This window comes from Salmo salar, chromosome ssa27, assembly GCF_905237065.1.
Source record: "Salmo salar chromosome ssa27, Ssal_v3.1, whole genome shotgun sequence".
NCBI classification, from domain to species: Eukaryota; Metazoa; Chordata; class Actinopteri; order Salmoniformes; family Salmonidae; genus Salmo; species Salmo salar.
Genome location: NC_059468.1, coordinates 12974042 through 12998314, shown reverse-complemented (window position 1 = coordinate 12998314; position 24273 = coordinate 12974042). Strand labels below are relative to the sequence as shown.

General features: G+C 41.8%; 1 protein-coding gene across 2 annotated transcripts; it reads left to right on the top strand.

The window, feature by feature from the left end:
• Window positions 1-11667: 11667 nt before the first annotated feature.
• thap7 (THAP domain containing 7) lies at window positions 11668-23231 on the top strand. Of its 2 annotated transcripts, none has more exons than XM_014177159.2 (5): window positions 11668-11854; window positions 12616-12716; window positions 19235-19390; window positions 20591-20719; window positions 20901-23231. In XM_014177159.2, the coding sequence occupies exons 2-5, from the start codon at window positions 12637-12639 to the stop codon at window positions 22513-22515; spliced, it is 1980 nt and encodes a 659-aa protein (XP_014032634.1). In that variant the 5' UTR covers window positions 11668-11854; window positions 12616-12636; the 3' UTR covers window positions 22516-23231. The 2 variants fall into 2 exon arrangements, with proteins under 2 accessions (XP_014032634.1, XP_014032636.1); XM_014177161.2 differs by having other exon boundaries at window positions 11668-11866.
• The last annotated feature ends 1042 nt before the right edge of the window (window positions 23232-24273 follow it).

The window sequence follows — 24273 nt, the reverse complement described above, 5'->3', positions numbered from 1 at the left end:
AGAGGTCACCCAGATATGTGTATTCCTCTACAAGCTCTATGTTCTGACCTCTGATAGATGTTGCAGAGGTAGGTGTTGTATGCTTCCTGAAGTCTATGCACATCTTTTTGGTCTTGTTGATATTGAGGACCAAGAGTGATTTGTCACACCACTCTACAAAGTCATTTAGGACTGGGCCATGGTGTTCCTTGTCATCATGCAACAGGCTGATCAAGGCAGTGTCATCAACGAATTTAACGAGGTGTCTGTCAGGATGGGAACTAGTACAACTATTAGTGTACAAGGTGTACAGGAGTGGGGACAAAACACATCCTTGAGGAGAGCCTGTGTTGGTGGTGCGAATGTCCGTGCGTATTTCCGACACGTGGGGAACTACTTTGACTCGCTGTGACATCTGGCTCAGGAAGTCCAACAGCCACAAAACCAGCCCTGAATCTAAGGATAAGTCCCTAATGAGTCTCTGTGCCAGAATGTAAGGCTGGATTGTGTTGAAGGCAGAAGTAAAGTCAACAGAACCCTGACATTGGATTTGACACCCTCTAGATGTCTATAGACCATGTTGAGGAGAGTAAGAATGGCATCATCAACTCCTCTGGTGGGCTGATAGACAAACGCTGAAAATTACTTGTCACAATTTTCTCAAAGCATTTCTTTACTAAGGATGTCAAGGCGACAGGGCAGTAGTCATTCACCACAGAGGGATTAGATGCTTTAGGAATGGGTATAATTATTGAGTTTTTCCACAATACTGACACGTGTTGCTGGTCGAGCGAGAATTGGAAAATGTCTGTAAAAACAACAGCCAATTGTTCAGGAAAATGCTTTAACACAGGTCCACTTATTTTGTCTGGGACTGGGCTTTAGTGTGCGTTACATCCCCTGAACAACTTCAAAACATCAGCCTCAGGGGCGGAAATCGCGGGGGGGACGGGGGGGACACGACCCCCCCCATCCTGGGAAAAATATGATTTGTCCCCCCCAATATATCACTGAAACATAACTATGTAATTTAAATAATATGAATAATACACAATGAAAGCAATTGTGCTGATTATAGACACTTAATAGCGCGTTTTTAAGTTTCAAAAGATTGCGACCCCCCCACCCTTTTCCTCACAATGGTTTGATCCACTGGCAAGGTAACAGAGGGGTCGTAGCCACTGTCTGAAAGGCACTCAATGAACGTAACTGACGTGAGGTTAATCCAGTCAATCGCGCACACACACTAGCTGAATATGCAGAGCTAGCGCGCAAATATGAACTATTAAGCTAGCTAGTACCTATTCCATTTATGTGGCCTCGTCAAAGATGGAATCTTTGCTATCGTCAATTTATTCCGAGATCAGCATGCAGATGATGTAAGTTAGTGCTTCAAAGTCCCTGTGATAAGGTTAGCGATAAACTGAAGTCCAAACTGAACAGAATTACACTCTCTTCTACCATTGTCTTAAATATATTTAATGGTCTCGTTGCAAAAGCTAAATTGTCGCAAGGGAACTTTTATTTATTTATTTTATTTAACCCGGGTAGCAAAGATTATAGCAAACACCACTGAAACTGAATTGGTGCTCGCTAGCTTTGCAAATTCAGCTATTGTTGGAAGCCAGCCAATATGAAACAAACTATTAAAATTACAAAAGGTTGCAGCATATGTTGTGTAAATGGTGAACTCATACAGCTGTCAACTCTTGTCATTTTAATCCGTTTCACATTTGCTAGCTACCTTTTAGATCGAAGCCCAAATAGAATGATAAAAGATAAGATGATAGAAGCCCATCTCCTACTGTAAATAACCTACACACTGTGTGTGTGTGTGTAGCCAGCCAGCCAGGTAGAAAAATGGCAGAAAAATAAAAGACGGACATCAGAGTATTTTTCAGTACACCAAAAAGCAAAGTAAGAACCCTAGTAGCCTAATATCTCAAAGACTAGTTAAATAAAATGTTCATAAGAAAGAAATGAAATTCTAATGGAAATGTTTCACAATGATGTCATTAGGCAGAGCAGGCAACAGATGGCACACAGACAGCAGAGTTGGGGACAGATATGCAGGGACAGACTGGCAGAGACAGGGAGTCTCAGGTAAATTTGTTGAGTCTTTGTTTGGCAACATTATGAAAGGTTCTCCATTTTTTAAACTTGTAAAATAGGAACATAATTGGAAAATGCCATGGATACCCCCACTCTTAACTTAAACTGGTGACTGAACTAAGCTTTGTTAAAGGCAATGGTATTGCTGTTGTGAGTAGTTGTGTAGTTTTGGGTACCGGTAGTTAGGAGTACGGCAAACACCTTATTTCTTTGGTTCCTCAATATACATTTACCATATTACAATGTAGGCTATGTGTTACAGCACTACTTTTGGTGTCCCCCTCAGGAATTGCTCTTGAGAACATTTCATGTAATTGTCCCCCCCAAAGTTGATATCAGATTTTCGCCCCTGATCAGCCTGTTAAACAACAACCCTCTCAAACATTTGTAATGACGCTTCCATTTGTTTTATTTCCGACACAAAGTCGTCAGATTCAAATCTTGAGAAGAAAACATTCAGTTCATTAGCCATGTTCTGGCCCTCATGTCTCCCAAGGTCAGCATTGGTTTTTCCCTTCGCCTATGTGGGGGGCACTAGCCATGGATTTAATCTCTACCCAGGCCACCTTCGAGTTTCCTGAGGAGCGGGTCCTCTCCAACCTTTGCTTGATTGCCTCCTTGTCCACCAGTATCGGTCTTTTGATCTCACGTTGTACATTTCTTAAAGCCTGTCTATCACCCTCAGCATAAACTGCCTTCTTCCTATTAAGTAGTTATTTTAGATGTTTTGATACCCAAGGCTTATTTTTAGGGAAGATTTTACAGGTTTTAGTAGGCACAACCGACTCAACACAGAAGTTTACATAGTCTGAAACAACATCTGTCATCAAGATCAGAGCTGCTGTCCTCAAATACCTCCCACATAGTACAGTCAAATCACCCTTGGAGACGAGTGATACTGTTGTCGTTCCAGATCTGGACAGTTTTAACTGTAGGTTTCTCCCTCTCCAGGAGTCGACAGTAGGTTAGCCTGAGGTAGACAACATTGTGGTCTGATGTCCACAGGGGAGGTCTGGTGGTGGCAGAGAAAGCATTTGGTATGGTTCCATAGCACAAATCAAGTGTCTTATTTTTCCTAGTGTGATATTTCACATACTGGTGGTACGTGCGCAGGACCTTGTGCAAAGTACAGTTGTTAAAATCCCCTAAAATAAATGTGGGTGCGTCGGGGGAGATAGATTCCAGTTTCTGTGAGAGATTATAAATAATCTGATGCTTTTGCTATATTAGCTTTTGGTTGAACGTACACAACAGTAAAAAACTATTGAGGGAACTCACGGGGCAGATAGTAGGGTCCATTTTCACCACTGGTCCCTGACAAGCAGGCAGACGCTCCCGCCGTGATGTTCCCTGTGGCGGTCAGATCCCGGTCCGCTCTGACCAGTGTGAAGCCGGCCGGCTCCACTTCCCTGACTGGGCCTCTAGCCAAGTGTCAGTAAACTCCAGAAATGAGGCCCCCTGGTATTTGTGTTGGAAGTGCAGATTCGCTGACAGCTCATCCGCTTTCCACCTCAGTGACTGGGCATTGGTGGGTAAAGGTCTTTGTTTTATTTGTCTGATTCCCCCGCGTTTTCCATGTTTGCATTTGGGTTTATAATCCACTCGCAGACAATCAGGGATTAGATAGGCCATTGGGATATCCATCGCATTTGTGTTTGAGTTGCATTGTAGTAGGAACTTTCTGCTGTATTGGATTCTGCTGCCAGCAGCGTTTTCATAATTTTGTCAGTTTGTAGAGTATGTACATGATCAACAAGATCAGTCCAACACCCCACCACTGTAAAACCATCGTTGACAGATGGTTTATAAACACAGTGTACTAATTAAAAACATAAAAGAACGCCACACACCGTCGCACCCTCCACTCTGGTCAGCAGGTTACCGTTCTGGTCCAGCTGAGCGATTACTTTCTTGCTGCCGTCTTTGTGCCTCCAGACCCCCTCCTCTCTGGTCACCTTCTCTCGGGTGGGGCTGACAGATACTGCTGAGCTCCTCAGGTGCAGTTTGGTCTCCATGTTGAAGGATATGAGCGCATGTAGCAGCCACTGTGCAAACTGGAGGTCCTTTCCTAGCACACAGCCCACCAGGCTGAGAGTCTGCAGATGCCTATCATCTGTTTTCATGGCCTCCACGACTTTGGCAAGTTCCTCTAGCCCATAACTCCCCAGTCTGGCCACCCCAACACTGCCATGACCCACCAGTACCACACGTCTGTCTGGTTAAACAGGTATGAGAGCCCCTGAGGAGTGTAAAGACATTGAGACAACCTCTAATAGCCATGCTTTTACTTTCACCACCAAATGAGTAACTTAGCTTCTGGTCGAACAAGGGACCAAATTATTTTCAAACCACCATCACAGTACTTTCTTACTATAATATGGCTACCACTGACATTTCCAAACAGTCAACACTGTTACTTAGACGTGATAAGGGCTTTCATGGGCCACAACATGGCACTATCGGGCACTGCACAGACTTTCCCAGGCTTGACATGATCATCTAAATCAGCACTGGATCTAGCACCATTTGAGGATGTTAGTGAGGAGGCGAGGGCTGTGGTCCAAACACTTAAAAGACACACTCGTCCACTTACCCTCGCCTTATGCCCTTGGAGTCGGCTTTGCGAGTGTACAATTATATTCACACCGGGGCCTGAAACTCCCCATAATAAAATTTGCGACGATTGTACATCCGCAAAGAAAAGTCAGCGAAAACTTAAAAACAGCATCAATGGAGAAGTCAACATATAAGTGTAAGTAAATACGAATGCAAATCAGTTAGAAATTGTGCTACTAATGCACGATGGTACAAACACGTCTCGTAAAAAGTACATTTGTTTTTGTTTGGTTATCTTTTGAAAATTGTAGAAATAAAATATTTTCCTTCTTCAGAAGTTCCAACTAGGCAGGCTAACGTTAGTTAGCTAACTCATTTGCTAGCTATCATACAGTAGGCATATATTAATCATTATATATTTAATATAAGTAGACATGCACAAATAATTGGCTATAGCGCATATAAAAGCACCCAACAAGCTACCGGTGGCTGAAAACACAATCATCGCGGGATGAACAAGTGACGAATTTCCGGCCAAGGGTGATCCATTTAAAAATCATTCCTTCCTCCCTCGCCCCTTGCCCTGCAAGGGTATACTCGTTAGACGTCATGATACGTTATCAGAAGTGTCCACTTAATTAGAGGGCTGAGGGGATAGGGTGTGTCTTGTAAGTGTTTGGACCGCAGACAAGGTCCCGTAAAGTCTTTTCAGTTGGTGGCAGTCTGTACCTGACAAAACCAAAACTTGGTTAGAAAAAAACCCAATATCTTCATAGTTCTCATTTTTAACAAGATGATTTAGGCATGTTATTTGGATTATGCTACAAAGGTCCTACCACTCCCATTGTTTTGCACCCTATGATGCTTATCAAACCAGGATCATTCAAATACTAACTTGAAAAAAACAATAAATAATGCATGTTACACAATTTAAATAACTGCATTCAACACAAATGTTGAAATAATTCTGGCCAACAGATATATATATATATATGATTCAGTTGAAGTCGGAAGTTTACATACACCTTAGCCAAATACATTTAAAAACAGTTTTTCACAATTCCTGACATTTAATCCTAGTAAGAATTCCCTGTCTTAGGTCAGTTAGGATCACCACTTTGTTTTAAGAATGTGAAATGTCAGAATAATAGTAGAGAGAATGATTTATTTCAACTTTTATTTCTTTCATCACATTCCCAGTGGGTCAGAAGTTTACATACACTCAATTAGTATTTGGTAGCATTGCCTTAAATTGTTTAACTTGGGTCAAACGTTTTGGGTAGCCTTCCACAAGCTTCCCACAATAAGTTGGGTGAATTTTGGCCCATTCCTCCTGACAGAGCTGGTGTAACTGAGTCAGGTGTGTAGGCCTCCTTGCTCGCACACACTTTTTCAGTTCTGCCTACAAATTTTCTATAGGATTGAGGTCAGGGCTTTATGATGGCCACTTCAGTACCTTGACTTTGATGTCCTTAAGCCATTTTGCCACAACTTTGGTAGTATGCTTGGGGTCATTGTCCATTTGGAAGACCCATTTGCGACCAAGCTTTAACTTCCTGACTGATGTCTTGAGATGTTGCTTCAATATATCCACATAATTTTGGTCCTCATGATGCCATCTATTTTGTGAAGTACACCAGTCCCTCCTTCAGCAATGCACCCCCACAACATGATGCTGCCACACCCGTGCTTCACGGTTGGGATGGTGTTCTTCGGCTTGCAAGCCTCCCTCTTTTTCCTCCAAACATAACGATGGTCATCATGGCCAAAAAGTTATATTTTTGTTTCATCAGACCAGAGGACATTTCTCCAAAAAATACGATCTTTGTCCCCATGTGCAGTTGCAAACCGTAGTCTGGCTTTTTTAAGGCGGTTTTGGAGCAGTGGCTTCTTCCTTGCTGAGCGGCCTTTCAGGTTATGTCAATATAGGACTCATTTTACTGTGGATATAGATACTTTTGTACCCGTTTCCTCCAGCATCTTCACAAGGTCCTTTGCTGTTGTTCTGGGATTGATTTGCACTTTTCGCACCAAAGTACGTTAATTTCTAGGAGACAGAACGTGTCTCCTTCCTGAGCGGTATGACGGCTGCGTGGTCCCATGCTGTTTATACTTGCGTACTATTGTTTGTACAGATAAACGTGGTACCTTCAGGCGTTTGGAAATTGCTCCCAAGGATGAACCAGACTTGTGGAGGTCTACGATTTTTTTCTGAGGTCTTGGCTGTTTTCTTTTGATTTCCCCATGATGTCAAGCAAAGAGGCATTGAGTTTGAAAGTAGGCCTTGAAATACATCCACAGGTATACCTCCAATTAACTCAAATTATGTCAATTAGCCTATCAGAAGCTTCTAAAGCCATGACATCATTTTCTGGAATTTTCCAAGCTGTTTAAAGGCACAGACAACTTTGTGTATGTAAACATCTGAACCACTGGAATTTTGATACAGTCAATTATAAGTGAAATAATCTGTCTGTAAACAATTGTTGGAAAAATTACCTGTGTCATGCACGAAGTAGATGTCCTAACCGACTTGCCAAAACTATATAATTAGTTAACAAGAAATTTGTGGAGTGGTTGAAAAACGAGTTTCAATGACTCCAACCTAAGTGTATGTAAACTTCCGACTTCAACTGTATATACATACACAGAAATATGATCCCGTTGTCATTTCCTTTTTTAAAATCATGGCTTGTAGCCTATATGACCTAACTTGATATATTTTCAGGTAAAGGAAGTTTATCATCAATACCCTCACCCCTTTTGATTCTTATGTTTTGCTCATTGTCTACTGTTAAATCGGACTCTCTGGCACAAAATATACTGAAATATATCTCTTCAACTGACCACCATCTAGACAAAAATAATATTATTTCGGAGATAGTACTATTGGGACTATTTACTAGTGACATGGTCAAGTCATTTGTATTGTAAAAAAATTTTAGACAAAAAACTATTTAGCAAAAATAGTAATTCTAGACTAAATCAAAGCAACATACAAACCCAATGAATTTCCCCACAAATAAATGCATGTTGTCTAACATCATGCCCAAACCGGTTGTGCGCATGCGTCTGCCATCGTGCGCAGATTGATTTTGTCCTCCACACGAAATGCGATCATGACACGCAGGTTGAAATATCAAAACAACCTCTGAACCAATTATATTAATTTGGGGACAGGTCAAATAGCATTAAACATTTATGCCAATTTAATTGCTAGCTAATTTGTCCTATTTAGCTAGCTTGCTATTGCTAGCTAATTTGTCCTGGGATATAAACGTTGAGTTGTTATTTTACCTGAAATGCACAAGGTCCTCTACTCCGACAATTAATCCACACATAAAACGGTCAACCAAATCGTTTCTAGTCATCTCTCCTCCTTCCAGGCTTTTTCTTCTTTGGACTTTATATGGTGATTGGCATCTAACTTTCATAATAAGGTGTATTACCACAACTGACCGACCGACCGACCTCAGTTCATCTTTCAATTACCCACATGGGTATAACCAATGAAGAGACGACACGTGGGTATATTCTTCTATAAACCAATGAGGAGATGGGAGAGGCAGGACTTGCACCGCGTTCAGCGTCACAAATAGAACTGACTTCTATTTTAAAGCTTAGCAAAGCAGACGCTCGTTGGTGCGCGCAAGCAGTGTGGGTGCAACGATTGAATAATATGTATGTGTACATTTATTTTGCAATGCGACGCGAGCGGTGTGGTCAGCATGTAAGAGGAAATGTATTTATCTCACTTGCAACAACAGGATTTGGGGTCAAAGATGACTGAAGGATGAAGATTCAACCAGATAAAAAATTGGGTAAAAGCTAACATAACATAGAATAGCAGAGAAAGTGGGGATTGCACTAGAAAATGAAATGATTACTTTTGGGTGTATGGAGTAAAAAGTACCTCATTTTCTTTAGGAATGTAGTGAAGTAAAAGTAGTCAAAAAATGAATAGTAAAATACAGTACACATACCCCCAAAAACTACTTAAGTAGTACTTTCAAGTATTTTTACTTAAGTACTTTACACCACTGAAAATAAGGTTGCATGATGATACACTACCGTTCAAAAGTTTGGGGTCACTTAGAAATGTCCTGGTTTTCCATGAAAACATACATGAAATGAGTTGAAAAATGAATAGGAAATATAGTCACGACATTGACAAGGTTAGAAATAATGATTTTTAATTGAAATAATAATTGTGTCCTTCAAACTTTGCATTTGTCAAAGAATCCTCCATTTGCAGCAATTACAACATTGCAGACCTTTGACATTTTAGTTGTCAATTTGTTGAGGTAATCTGAAGAGATTTCACCCCATGCTTCCTGAAGCACCTCCCACAAGTTGGATTGGCTTGATGGGCACTTCTTACATACCATACGGTCAAGCTGCTCCCGCAACAGCTCAATAGGGTTGAGATCCAGTGACTATGCTGGCCACTCCATTACAGACAGAATACTAGCTGACTGCTTCTTCCCTAAATAGTCCTTGCATATTTTGGAGCTGTGCTTTGGGTCATTGTCCTGTTGTAGGAGGATATTGGCTCCAATTAAGCGCCGTCAACAGGGTATGGCATGGCGTTGCAAAATGGAGTGATAGCCTCCCTTCTTCAAGATCCCTTTTACCCTGTACAAATCTCCCACTTTATCACCACTAAAGCACCCCCAGATCATCACATTGCCTCCACCATGCTTGACAGACAGCGTCAAGCACTCCTCCAGCATCTTTTCATTTTTTCCGCATCTCATGAATGTTCTTCTTTGTGATCCAAACACCTCAAACTTAGATTTATCTGTCCATAACACTTTTTTACAATTTTCCTCAGTCCAGGGTCTGTGTTATTTTGTCCATCTTAATCTTTTCTTTTTATTGGCCAGTCTGATATATGGCTTTTTTTTGTTGCAACTCTGCCTAGAAGGTCAGCATCCCGGAGTCATCTCTTCACTGTTAACGTTGAGACTGGTGTTTTGCGGGTACTATTTAATGAAGCTGCCAGTTGAGGACTTGTGAGGCGTCTGTTTCTCAAACTAGACACTCTAATGTACTTGTCCTTTTGCTCAGTTGTGCACAGGGCCTTCCACTCCTCTTTCTGTTCTGTTTAGAGCCAGTTTGCTCTGTTCTGTGAAGGGAGTAGTACACAGCATTGTACGAGATCTTCAGTTTCTTGCATGGAATAGCCTTCATTTCTCAGAACAAGAATAGACTGACGAGTTGCTGTTTCCAGCTACAATAGTCATTTACAACATTAACATGTCTACACTGTATCTCTTATCAATTTGATGTTATTTTAATGGCCCAAAAATGTGCATTTCTTTCTAAAACAAGGACATTTCTAAGTGACCCCAAACTTTTGAACAGTAGTGTACATACAGGTTCAATATTATGTCCATTTATAAATGATTAATAGCTGGAGGTAAATAGTGACTCACTATTAAGCAAGCACTGACTGGCTAGCTCACTATTTTGACCAATGTTTTATAACCCATTTAATAATGGTTTATAATGCATTTACAAATGATTAAATAACCATTTTTAACGTAATTACAAACGGGTTAGAAACCATTTAGAAATGAAACCATATTGGAAAGTATTACCCATTGTACTCATAAATGTAATTTCTTATAAATTCCAAGACACTCCCTAGAGTACCAAATATTATTTGTTTTTATTAAGGTTAGGTATATGCTTTTGTTGAATTTATATAATAACATTCCAACCTCGTTTAGCATGATCTATTCCATTATGGCATGATTCCATTATTTTAATTATTTGCATGACTTTCATTGAGATACTTTTTTTTAAGGCAAACCGCAAATTCCACTTTTGTGTCTATCTTCACATTTTTGGGTCCGACCACCATTAATCAATTAAGAACCGTCTTATAAATTAGGGTTATTTTAGATGATAACTAGCTAGATAGGTGGGTCTGACCTATCTAAAATAACCCTAATTTATAAGACAGTTCTTACTTGACTAATGGTGGTCGGACCCACCTATGTGAAGCTTGCCACAATAAGGATTAGTCACAACAGTGGAATTTGCGGTTTGCCTTCAAAATAGAGGTATCTCATTGACAGTGATGCAAATTAATACAAATAGTGGAATCATGCCATAATGGAATAGATCATGCTAAACGAGGTTGGAATGTTCCAAAATAAAATACAATTTGTTTATTTAGTGGCCCAACACTCTAACCACTAGGCTACCTGCCGCGCCTTGTAGACTGATACCCCATTTCATTGATCCCCAATCCTTAGTGCAATATGAATGTCAATACGCACAATAGGCTAACTGGGGAGGTGATTTCCCACAGTCAAAGTCCCGCAATAGGAGCTACGAAAGGCCAAACGCAAATTCCACTGTGTGGCTAATCCTAATTGTGGCTAGCTTCACAACACATAACTCCGTCCGGTCAAGCCATACCAGACAGATGAAGCTAGCTGGCTGCTTATAACGTTAGCTTTGGGCAACAAACAGGGTAGCTGGCTAGCTAGTTATTTCAATAGGAAAACAAAGTGGCTACCTAGCTAATACTTGCTCACATGGATTCCTAAATTATTGCTAAGAATATTGAAAATTACTGCAATTTCTACTGGTCATTTGTGCTAGCTATGTACCAAGCTAAAGCTAGCTACCCCATAAGTTGCTAATAACGTCTGTATCAAAGATATTTGAAAACATTGTTTACCCTGCTCGTTTGATCCTGATCTAATTTCAAATGCTCACACAGACGTTTTCCCTTTCAGTCGAACAAATAACGCCTTATTACCAACGCAGTAATGTACAGCAGTGATCATAATGGTGGCGCTTGGCTTGTACATGCAAATTCAGCACACACTACATTCTATAATATAATTGTGTTATTTGACGTGTCAAATTAAATGTGTATTTATTTTTTGACAGGCAAAGACCCAAACTGCGTTCGACAGAATTCTACTGTCTGAAAAGGTACATACGCTTCTGATGCGGCACCGTTTTCACTAAAAACTCTCAGGATCGAACGTTGAACCAAAACCAGCAACAGGTCTTTAAAAACAATTTGATTGGATATTAACAAACGTAAACTATCTCGCCTACCACCTACATACATTCATTGGCTAGATCGAAAGGAGGCGGGATTTATGATAGACTAGTCGTCGTCGCAGGGGAGGAAGAGCAAGACGGCCATCTTCGTGAGGTCGAAAGATTGCGTGTTAAGGTAATTCTTCAAGTAAGGAACTTAAAAAATATATAAACTGCACAACGGTATACTATATGTGTTAATAGTCAAACTGTTGTTGAATTATGGACGGCAAAGACGGCGGTCAGCTTCAACCACAGTCGTTTCTGAGCTAGCCAGTCGTTAGCTAGCTTGCTGGCTTACAACTTCTGTACGTTAGCTAGCTAACAGTCTGACTGCTGGAAATGAATGTGTTTTGTGGCGATGATATTGCCACTGTGAAAAATAACAGGCAATGTTTGCTTGCTAAGAATAGTTAACAACCTAATGAGCTCCTGGGTCATCATTCGTGTCTAATTTTTATGATGAAACAAGCGCTTTTCTTCCCTGGACAGGCAAGGCAAATTGTGCGAGTTTGACTGTGACAAGATATGCTCGATTTAGCTTGGAAGGCTAGCCGGGTGGGCGTGGTAAATGTTTGGGACCAGTCCATCGGCTGGCACGTCGGGCTGTGACCTAAATCGAGTGCACATACTCTTATTTAGTGCAGCAAGCACAAATGTAAATAGTATGGACCATAATAACGAATGAATGCACACGGTTTAATATTTGGTTATTTGACTACAGTATAGGTACCTTCATTGTCAAATAATCAGTATGTTTCATGTTATTAATTTATTTAACCCTTAAATACATTATTTTATTCAAACTAATTAGTTACCATATAAGTTAATGTGTAGGGTATGTCAGAGAATGGTTTATCAATAGATGGCTAGAATAACAAATGTTTTCCCCCTCAGCTTTCCAGCTATCCTGCTCAGATGCCTAGACACTGCTCTGCAGGTGGATGCAAATCCCGTGACACCAGGGAAAATCGTAAGGCTGGCATTACCTTTCACAGGTAAGTGGATCCAATCTAATTTTACCTAAGCATTAAGACTGTGGCCTCTATTTTCAGCTGGCGCTGAGGAGGCGCAAGTGTCAAACGCACGTTAGTTTGCAATTTTGTCATGTAAAAATTGTCGCGCTGGCATTTTCAAGCTCTAACACCAGGTGTGGCAATTTACCTGTACAGTGCCTTGCACAATTATTCATCCCCCTTGGCTTTTTTCCTATTTTGTTGCATTACAACCTGTAATTTAAATGGATTTCATGTTATGGACATATATAAAATAGTCCAAATTGGTGAAGTGAAATGAAAAAAAATAACTTGTTTTAAAAAAATGTAATGGAAAAGTGGTGCGTGCATATGTATTCACCCCCTTTGGTTGCACCAGATCTTATGTAGGGGCTTCATAGCAATTACCTTCAGAAGTCACATAATTAGTTAAAGTCCTCCTGTGTGCAATCTAAGTGTCACATGATCTCAGTAAAAATACACACACCTGTTCGAAAAGGCCCCAGAGTCTGCAACACCATGAAGACCAAGGAGCTCTCCAAACAGGTCAGGGACAAAGTTGTGGAGAAGTACAAATCAGGGTTGGGTTATAAAAAAATATCAGAAACTTTGAACATCCAACAGCGCATAATTAATTCCTTATGGCACCACAACAAACCTGCCAAGAGAGGGACTCACAGACTCTGGCGCAGGCATGCCGCTAGCGACCCACCTCGACAACATCCGGTGAAATTGCAGAGCGCCAAATTCAAATTACAGAAATAGTAATAAACATTAATGAAAAAACAAGTGTTATACATCGGTTAAAATATGAACTTCTTGTAAATCCAGCTGCTTTGTCAGATTTCAAAAAGGCTTTACGGCGAAAGCATAACATGCGATTATCTGAGGACAGCGCCCCCCACACAAAAGCATACAACATTTTCCCAACCAAGCAGATGACTCACGAAAGTCAGAAATAGCAATAAAATTAATCACTTACCTTTTGAAGATCTTCATCTGGTTGCAATCCGAAGGGTCCCAGTTGTTTTGTTCGATAAAGTCCCTTTTTATATCCCAAAAACTCAGTTTTGTTGGCACGTTTTGTTCAGTAATCCACTGGCTCAAAGGCAGTCAAAACATGCAGACGAATACATCCTAATAGTACCGGTAAAGTTTGTCGAAACATGTCAAACGATGTTTATAACTAATCCTCAGGGTGTCAATTATCTAAATCGATAATATTTCAACCGGATAATAGCGTATTCAATAGAAAGGAAAAAGAACGAAGGTCGCACACACAGTCACGCACGCAAACCAATACTGCATGCTTCCCCAGTCCCCTAACCAAAAGGTATTTTTCTTCGTCATTTTTCAGAAAACAAGCCTGAAACCATGTCTAAAGACTTGACATCTAGTGGAAGCCATAGGAACTGCAATCTGAGCCCTAACCAATTACATAGTCAATAGGCATTCAATGGAAAACCACTCGCATCAAAATAAATCCCACTTCCTGGATGGATTTTCCTTGGGTTTTTGCCTGCCATATCAGTTCTGTTATACTCACAGACATTATTTTAACAGTTTTAGAAACTTCAGAGTGTTTTCTATCCAATGCTAAGTATATGCATATCCTAGTTTATGGGCCTGAGTAACAGGTAGTTTACATAGGGCACCTTATTCATCCAAGCTACTCAATACTGCCCCTGTTCCCAGAGAGGTTTTAAATAAACACAGACCTTCTACTTAACCATGTATTACTTTGCCATGCACATTATTGCAAGTCTTCATTAAGTTCCTGTGGTTGCCAGGTTGCCAAAGCGCGGAACCCCACGCCGGGACCTATGGATCGTCAACTCGCACCGTACTTTGAGCATGTCATTCATCCGAATTTCCGAATACTGCCCCCGTCACTAAAAAGTTAATCAGAGAGGCAACAAAGAGACCAAAGATTAACCTGAAGGAGCTGCAGAGCTCCACAGCGGAGATTTGAGTATCTGTCTATAGGACCACTTTAAGCCATACACTCCACAGAGCTGGGCTTTACGGAAGAGTGGCCAGAAAAAAAGCCATTGCTTAAAGAAAAACATTTGCAAGCACGTTTTGTGTTTGCCAAAGGGCATATGGGAGACTCCCCAAACATATGGAAGAAGGTACTCTGGTCAGAGGAGACAAAAATTGAGCTTTTTGGCCATCAAGGAAAACGCTATGTCTGATGCAAACCCAACACAGTGAAGCATAGTGGTGGCAGCATCACGCTGTGGGGATGTTTTTCATCGGCAGGGACTGGGAAACTGGTCAGAATTGAAGGAATGATGGATGGCGCTAAATACAGGGCAATTCTTGTCTTCCAGAGATTTGAGATTGGGACGGAGGTTCACCTTCCAGCAGGACAATGACCCTAAGCATACTGCTAAAGCAACACTCGAGTGGTTTAAGGGGAAACATTTAAATGTCTTGGAATGGCCTAGTCAAAGCCCAGACCTAAATCCAATTGAGAATCTGTGGTATGACTTAAAGATTGCTGTACACCAGCGGAACCCATCCAACTTGAAGGAGCTGGAGCAGTTTTGCCTTGAAGAATGTGGCAAAAATCCCACTGGCTAGATGTGCCAAGCTTAGAGACATACCCCAAGAGACTTGCAGCTCTAATTGCTGCAAAAGGTTGTTCTACAAAGTAAGCTGTATAAACCCACTGTATAATGTCAGCTCGCTTGCGCTGAGGTGGCAGATGCGGCAATATTTGAGGTGTGTCCTTAAAAACATGCACCAAAGTGAAAATTTCATGCAGCACTAATGGGAAGTTTTAAGACCCACAAAAAGGTAACCGTAACGCAGTTAATAATGGCATGTATTTTGAGAGTGGCAGCGTAGCCGATCCAGCCATGATACACAGTGCCCATGGAATGAGAAGTTTTTTTTGTACTGGTGATTTTCATAAGCTTGTATTTAGAAACCAACTAAGGGTTTCCCCCCATTTTGTTTAATTTGATTAAAAACCAAGCATAGCCTACCCTCCTCTTAATAAATGCTGGTTTAGCAGCATCGCACAGGTGTCTTTTTATCCTGGCCAAGTAGCCTATGAATAAAGGGTTTTAAATGGTCTACCTTAATATTTGAAATATTATGGAGGTTTTTGCCCTCGTGCTTTTTCATTATTCACAATTCACATAATTTTGCTTGTTCATCCCCATTTTCAAAGAGCGCCCCTTGTCGGATTACCAAAGACGTGCTCCAGTCCAAACTATTCAGTCCTCCTATAATGCCACTGTTTTTTTAAAGAATCTGCCTCGCACATAGGCAACGATACAATTGACAGGAGCCTATTATTTTGTATAGACGTGTGAATGTTCTGCGTAAAGATATTTAGGCCTGTGAGTGCACAGAGTGCCTTGGAACGAGAGAAGCAATTAATCATTTTTATGACCGATCCTATTTAGAAATAACAGGGTTTTAGTCAAATTAAAAGATTAACTTATTAGAAAGATTCACCGTTCATGGGTTTATGGTGTGAATGTACATGGCTCGAATGTAACGCTATTTCTGGAGAAGTGCAAATATGATCTGTAAGATGGTTCCATGATGTTTATAAAACATTAATGTTATAATGCTCGCAAATGTGAGTGGCCATTCCCTCTGTCTTTATATTGGATCTTTATCCAGCCCCTTTGAAAAGTTTGGATGTGCATCAAACCCTCCATAGTCTACCATAGATACCTCTATAGATACCTTGTCTGTATTATACGCACACAGGGAGCAATTATGATTTATTTGTGTTAGATTTGTTAAAATAGAGCCCTGTGACTTGTACTGTGCGTTCTGGAAGTATTCAGACCTCTTCCCTTTTTGCAAATGTTGTTGCGTTACAGCCTTATTCTAAAATTTATTAAATTGGATACCCCATGACAAAGCAAAAACAGGGTTTTATAATTTCTTCAAAATGTATAAAAATAAAAAACATATCTAGAAGTATTCAGACCCTTTGCTATGAGACTCGAAATGGAGCTCAGGTACATCCTGTTTCCATGAATCATCCTTGATGTTTCTACAACTTGATTGGAGTCCACCTGTGGTAAATTCAATTGATTGGACATGATTTGGAAAGGCACGCACCTGTCTGTATAAAGGTCCCACATTTGACAGTGCATGTCAGAGCAAAACCAAGCCTTGAGGTCGAAGGAATTGTCCGTAGAGCTCCGATTGTGTCGAGGCACAGATCTGGGGAAGGGTACCAAAAAATGTCTGCAGCATTGAAGGCCCCCAAGAACACCGTTGCCTCCATCATTCTTAAATGGAACAAGTTTGGAACCACCAAGACTCTTCTTAGAGCTGGCCGACCGGCCAAACTGAGCACTCGGGAGAAGGGCCTTGGTCAGGGAGGTGACCAAGAACCCGATGGTCACTGACAGAGCTCTAGAGTTCTTCTGTGGCGATGGGAGAACCTTCCAGAATGACAACCATCTCTGCAGCACTCCACCAATCAGGCCTTTATGGTAAAGTGACACCATCCCTACGATGAAGCATGGTGGTGGCAGCATCATGCTGTATGGATGTTTTTCAGCGGCAGGGACTGGGAGACTAGTCAATATCGAGGCAAAGATGAACGGAGCAAAGTACAGAGAGATCCTTGATGAAAATCCTGCTCCAGAGCACTCAGGACCTCAGACTGTGGCGAAGGATCACCTTCCAACAGGACAATGACCCTAAGCACACAGCTAAGACAACTCAGGATATTTCAGTTTATTTTATTTTTAATACATTTGCAAAAATGTCTAAACCTGTTTTTTTTTTCTTTGTCATTATGGGGTATTGTGTGTAGATTGATGCATTACTTAATTATTTAAAAAGAAATTCAGTTTTAGAAGGCTGTAACGTCAAAATGTAACAAAGTCAAGGAGTCTGAATACTTTATGAATGCACTGTAAAGGATTAGCCTTCTATGTCAGAAAAGTTGTGTTAAGTTATGAACTGGCAATCATCACCAGCCCACTGTTTTGGAAACTCCAAACCCATTTGAACATTTGTATGTTTGTCATGTATACAGAAGATTTTTAACCTCTCTGGGATCAGTGGAACGCTAGCGTCCCACCTCGACAACAGCCAGTGAAATTGCAGGGCGCCAAATTCAAACAACAGAAATCTCATCATTAAAATTCCTCAAACATAGAAGTATTATACACCATTTAAGATAAACTTCATGTTAATCGAACCAGTGTCCGATTTCAAAAAGGCTTTACGGTGAAAGCACACCATGCGATTATGTTTGGTCAGCGCCTAGCCACAAAAAAAACATACAGCCATTTTCCAGCTAAGGAGAGGACTAAATTAATCACTAACCATTGATCTTCATTTGGTGGCACTCACAGGACTCCATGTTACACAATAAATGTTTGTTTTGTTCAATAAAGTGCCTCTTTATGTCCAAAAACCTCAGTTTAAATTGGCGTGTTATGTTCAGTAATGCATTGTCTCAAATAACATCCGGTGAAATTGCAGAGAGCCAAATCAAATTACAGAAATACTCATCATAAACATTGATGAAAGATACAAGTGTTATACATAGGCTTAAAGATAAACTTCTTGTTAATCCAACCACTGTGTCAAATTTCAAAAAGGCTTTACGGCGAAAGCACACCATGCGATTATGTTTGGTCAGCGCCTAGCCACAAAAAAGACATTTTCCAGCCAAGGACAGTACTCACAAAAGTCAGAAATAGCGATTTAAATTAATCACTTACCTTTGATGATCTTCATCGGATGGCACTCACGAGTCCGTGTTACACAATAAATATTTGTTTTGTTCGATAGAGTCCCTCTTTGTGTCCAAAAACCTCCTTTTTGTTTGCGCGTTTAGTTCAGTAATCCATATGCAAAAAGTGCGGTCCCAACATCCAGACGAGAAGTCAAAAGTTCCATTAAAGTTCGTAGAAACATGTCAAACGATGTTTCTAATCAATCCTTAGGGTGTTTTTATCATAAATATTCAATAATATTTCAACCGGACAATACCGTTTTCATTAGAAAGGAAAGAGAACGAACGGCGCGCTGTAAACAACTCATGGCTTTCAGCTGAGCCACTTACTCTGAGTGTTCTTATTCTTTCCCCTTTCACAATAGAAGCCTGAAACAACTTCTAAAGACTGACGTCTGCTGGAAGCCTTAGGAAGTGCAATCTGACCCCACAGATACTGGACATTGGATAGGCATTCACTTAAACTACAAACTTGAGAATTCCCACTTCCCGGTTGGATTTTTCTCAGGTTTTCCCCTGCCATACGAGTTCTGTTATACTCACAGACATTATTTTAACAGTTTTGGAAACTTTAGAGTGTTTTCTATCCAATACTACCATGCATATGCATATCCTAGCTTCTGGGCCTGAGTAACAGGTAGTTTACATAGGGCACCTTATTCATCCAAGCTACTCAATACTGCCCCTGTTCCCAGAGAGGTTTTAAATAAACACAGACCTTCTACTTAACCATGTATTACTTTGCCATGCACATTATTGCAAGTCTTCATTAAGTTCCTGTGGTTGCCAGGTTGCCAAAGCGCGGAACCCCACGCCGGGACCTATGGATCATCAACTCGCACCGCAAGGGCCCACAAGGCCAGGGGCCATGGGACCCCCAGAGCAACTTCATCTATTTCTGCTCCAAGCACTTCACCCCAGAGAGTTTTGAACTCTCAGGAGTCAGGTATGTAGTGTCTTTTCCAACTGATAGAGGGCAGTGTTTACCTCAGAATTCCAAAGGTTAGGTGATAATGTACTGTATCTCTAGTGCCTAGTTTCCACTGGAAAAACTTCAGCCTAACTGTCACGGTGATTATGTATTGATGGTTAGTGTTATAGTCTAACTCTTTAATCAACATTGAAATGACTGAAATGAAAGAAAATGCAATAAATTGCAAAGTAAGCTTAGTGCTGTTGATATTGATACAGAGACACTATACATAGAAAAGTATATTTGAACAACCCTTCAAATTAGTGGATTTGGCTATTTCATCCACACACGTTGCTGACAGGTGTATAAAATCGAGCACACTGCCATGCAATCTCCATAGACAAACATTGGCAGTAGAATGGCCTTACTGAAGTGACTTTCGACGTGGCACCGTCACAGGATGCCACCTTTCCAACAATTAAACTGGTCAACTGTTAGTGCTGTTATTGTGAAGTGGAAACGTCTAGGAGCAGCAACGGCTCAGCCGCGAAATGGTAGGCCACACAAGTTCACAGAACGGGACCACCGAGTGCTGTAGCGCCATCTGGCAGTCCGACAGATGAATCTGGGTTTGGCGGATGCCAGGAGAACGCTACCTTCCCCAATGCATAGTGCCAACTGTAAAGTTTAGTGGAGGAGAAATAATGGTCTGGGGCTGTTTTACATGGTTTGTGCTAGGCCCCTTAGTTCCAGTGAAGGGAAATCTTAATGCTACAGCATAGTGACATTCTAGACGATTCTGTTTTTCCAACTTTGTGGCAACAGTTTGGGTTAGACCCTTTCCAGTTTCAGCATGACAATGCCCCCGTGCAGAAAGCGAGGTCCATACAGAAATGGTTTGTCGAGATCAGTGTGGAAGAACTTGCCTGGCCTGCACAGAGCCTAATCGCCTAACATCAGTGCCCGACCTCATTAATGCTCTTGTGACTGAATGGAAGCAAGTCTCCGCAGCAATGTTCCAACATCTAGTGGAAAGCCTTCCCAGAAGTGTGGAGGCTGTTATTACAGCAAATGGGGGACCAACTCCATATTAATGGCCATTATTTTGGAATGAGATGTTCGACGACCAAGTGTCCACATGTAGTGTATGAAAATATACGGTATGTAACAGTGCATCAAGGATAACTGCCAGCATTTGAAATGATCGTCATCTTGCCTTCTAACTTTACACAGTGGGTACCGAAGGCTGAAGGACGATGCATTGCCCACAGTCTTCGAAATGGTCATGCAGCCAGGAGGAAGAGGAGGGGGGGAAACTCCTAGAGGAAAGGGCAAACAGAATGTCATAAGCCTACAGACCAGGTAAGAAAATTGAATAAATCAAATGTATTTGTTATATTGTCTATCATATATATGGAAGTACATGTAGCACAGTGTGCAATTTGATTTTAGTCGTACACTTTATGATTAGAAACGATGAGTCACTATTGTACATGTAGATCAGAGCTGGAATGCATGTTAAATGTCATCTTTCCTTTTTAAGGAGGTCCCGCTCTCTGAAAGTGGAACAAAACAGCCAGAATAGCGCACAACAAGAAATTGAAGCGAAAAATATAGTTAGTGGAGAACAAGTTCAGGGCTCTGAGACACCCAATGGGGAACCTAATAACCGGATAGAGCTGGGCAAAGCCCAGGCCCTCCCTTCCCCCCAAGGAACGTCTGCGCCGACTGTCGAAACACCACAGAGTTCCCCTCAACAACCATCAGGCTCTTCACCCAGAGACCCACCTGGTTCTCCATGCTCTCCCCGTCCTCATTCCCCATCGCGATACATGCTGCGCCTACCCCCACCTCCTGGCTTCTACCTGCCCAAGGAACACAACTATGCTCAGCATTGCCCCCTGGTGTGGCGGAAGCGTTACGACAGGGCCATCGACAGCCTGGAGAAGTCTCTGCGTCTGCTTAGTGCGGCCAGGCGGAGGGAGAACCGGCTGCGGCATGCGCTCCTGCGTCTCAGAGAGAATCGTCTGAAACACACCCTGCTTCGCTCCCGGGACGGAGCTAAGGGCAGGGGAGGTCGAATACAGGGGTTGGAGAGGAGAGGACATGGAGATAAGGCAGGAGGTGCCAGCCTGGCTGAGCCAGAAGAGACTGAGATGGATGGAGTGCCAGAGGACTTGGGGCTATATGAAGATGGACCTGGGGAACCGATTGACTGGGGAGGGCGGGTCCGGACTACAGAGACTAAAGCTGGGTTGGAAGAGGAGGGAGGTTACTGCTTCTACTGTGGAAGAGGGCGAGAGGACGATGGGGTAAAAGTGTCCAGGGGAAGCTCTCAGATAAGGAAAGGTGGACAGGGAACTATGGATGATGGCTCTTGGAGCTCTCAGGTTGATGAGGGGGACAGAGATGGTCGTAGAGGAAGAAGAATTCCAAAGAAGGCTCGAATTCGAAAGGTTGGAGAGGCCACAACATATGCAGGAGCGCCACAGGAAAGCTATGAAAGCTACTACTATCACTGTGGCGCGTCTGAGAGTGGTGAAGATGTGCAGGTAGTCATGGTGGAGCTGCCACCTGAGAAAGGGGTGAAAACTGGGGTGGAACTTCACTGCAACCCTCAGCTGTCCATCCCCCTGTTGCAAACACAATCACCGGTGGGCCTTCAGCAGATGCAGCCCTCAGGCAGAGCAGCACTGCAGGATACCCACAGCCGGGTTCAATTCCTGCAGCCTTGCCCAGCCTCCCAGCAAGGGTTACTCGTCACAGACCTGAACTCAATAGAAGCAGAGCCAGTGGACAGCCAGCAGCAGCTGGAGGAGCCGGTGTTCTGGATGCAGGAGGGCCAACTGCTCTTAGTGCCTGTGCCCTCTGAAGACTGGCTGAAGGGCACAGTTGGGATGGAGGGAGTGGCAGAAGAGGTGGGAGCACAAACCATATTAGTGTCAGAGGTGGGATTTCCGAGAGACTTGGTGGAGGAGAAAAAGGGGCTGTGCTTGGAGGGTGGGGGTACAGGGCTGAGGGTTATATTGCCCACTGATGGACAGGGAGGCCACCACTCAGACATCAGGACTACTGTGGTGAGCGGTGACGTGAGGGAGCGGTTGAAAGAACACTTGGAGGGGTTTCAGCTCCAGCTTAGCAGTGAGTTTATGGACTGAAGGCTGTATCATATTAAAGAGCCAAAGTGTGAAAGCCTTCATGTAGAGTGCAAAGGTGTCAGCATACTGTTGCGTTTTATATACATCAGCTAAGATGGTGGAATGTTATAACTTAAATCAGGCTGGAAAGTCAACAGAACCATTTAGCAGGACAAATCAGTCATTCATATTCTTACCAGCTTGTTAGCCCAGAATGCAACCCAAAATGCTTAATAAAAATACAAAAACATTCCATTTACTCCACTTAGGCTTGTGTAGTAGAGCAGTGGATCCCAAACTGTGGGGCGCGCCGAGAGGTCGGTGGGGGGCGCAAGGTGCAATTTCGAAATTGGGAAGTTCATCATCAGTTCCTCTTGTCATGTCAGTCCTTGCATACCATAGAGAGCTATTTACAACTTACTTGTTAGAAATCAACTCGCCCATGTCAGCTAACTTTGTTTTTAGCTAGGTTTTTTTTAACCAGGCAATTTCTGTTGTAATTGTGCCCATAAAAAATAGACGTGGTGCACGCATGCACAGCGTGATGTTCCCCAATGCAGGAAGTGTGAAAACGTTTGGGAACCCCTGTAGTAGAGCATATAAAGTGCAATTGAAAACATTTCAAAGCATACATCACAGAATTAATGAAATACATTGTAAATCATGCCCAGTTACACTTTTCATTGCCTGTACATACAATTATTACAGTATTAATAAAATAACGTATAATAATTTCACCATCTGTAACCTTAAGACTTTGTTCATGCTTACACATTTCATGTAACTGATTACATTTGGCATGCATGTAATTTATACCATATTACAGGGGCTGCCAAAAGGTTGCTGGAATTGATATTTAGTTATTTTAAGACATTTCTATTAGTTTATTCACAAATAGTACAGAAGTGTGTGGGTCACTGCAATGACCCCAAATGACTCAAAATCTAGGTACGCAAAACCCATCCAAAATATTGTCTTGGGCAATACGGTACAGGCAAAATAAGTGAGAAAATCATGTTAGATTGTATTAAGTGGAACATCCCTTTAATTAGGGTGCCCTGTCCTAAACAACATGCAACAATCGGCTCACAATCTTGTTCCTCTGTCTTTCCAGACTTGGAATGTTTTTTTTCCCCAAAAATGTGTTCTACCTTTACCCCTTCAACTGGTGGTTTGATTATTCTTCACACTCAAGAAACTAGTGGCAACCTGCTATATTTAACATTTTACGCAGCTAAATTCATGCATTGTGGGCAGTCTGTTTTAACTTCGAAAAGGCCTAGGCCTTTTCTCATTTAGAAAAGGTCAGTTCTCCACCCTCTGTCCTCCACCCTCTGACCCAGAAACCGATTAGTGGTCGAGGAGATGTCAATTTGTCTGTAAGTGAACGGAAGTGTCCCCTCCTCAATAGCCAAATCTCATCGAGAACAGTGTGTACCCTACCTGAATCCTTTGCGTTAGACTTTTGAAATCTAGGGCTTTTTCGCAATTTTCAATTCCTCCGTCCTCTCTCGCCTCCTTTTGAAAAAGGTAATCGAGGAGAGGCGGCGAAGAGAGGGAAAGTCAACGAAAATGTGCTTGTATGAAATTACTCTCCTCCACTCGCGCGTCATCAGACAAATTCCGTTTATAGGGGTGGATCCCAAAATAAATACGTAAAGTGATGCAAACAAATTTAAGTTAGCAAAATATAGGTAACACTATAAGCAGTGGTGGAAAAAGTACCCGATTTGTCATACTTGAGTAAAAGTAAAGATACCTTGATAGAAATTGACTCAA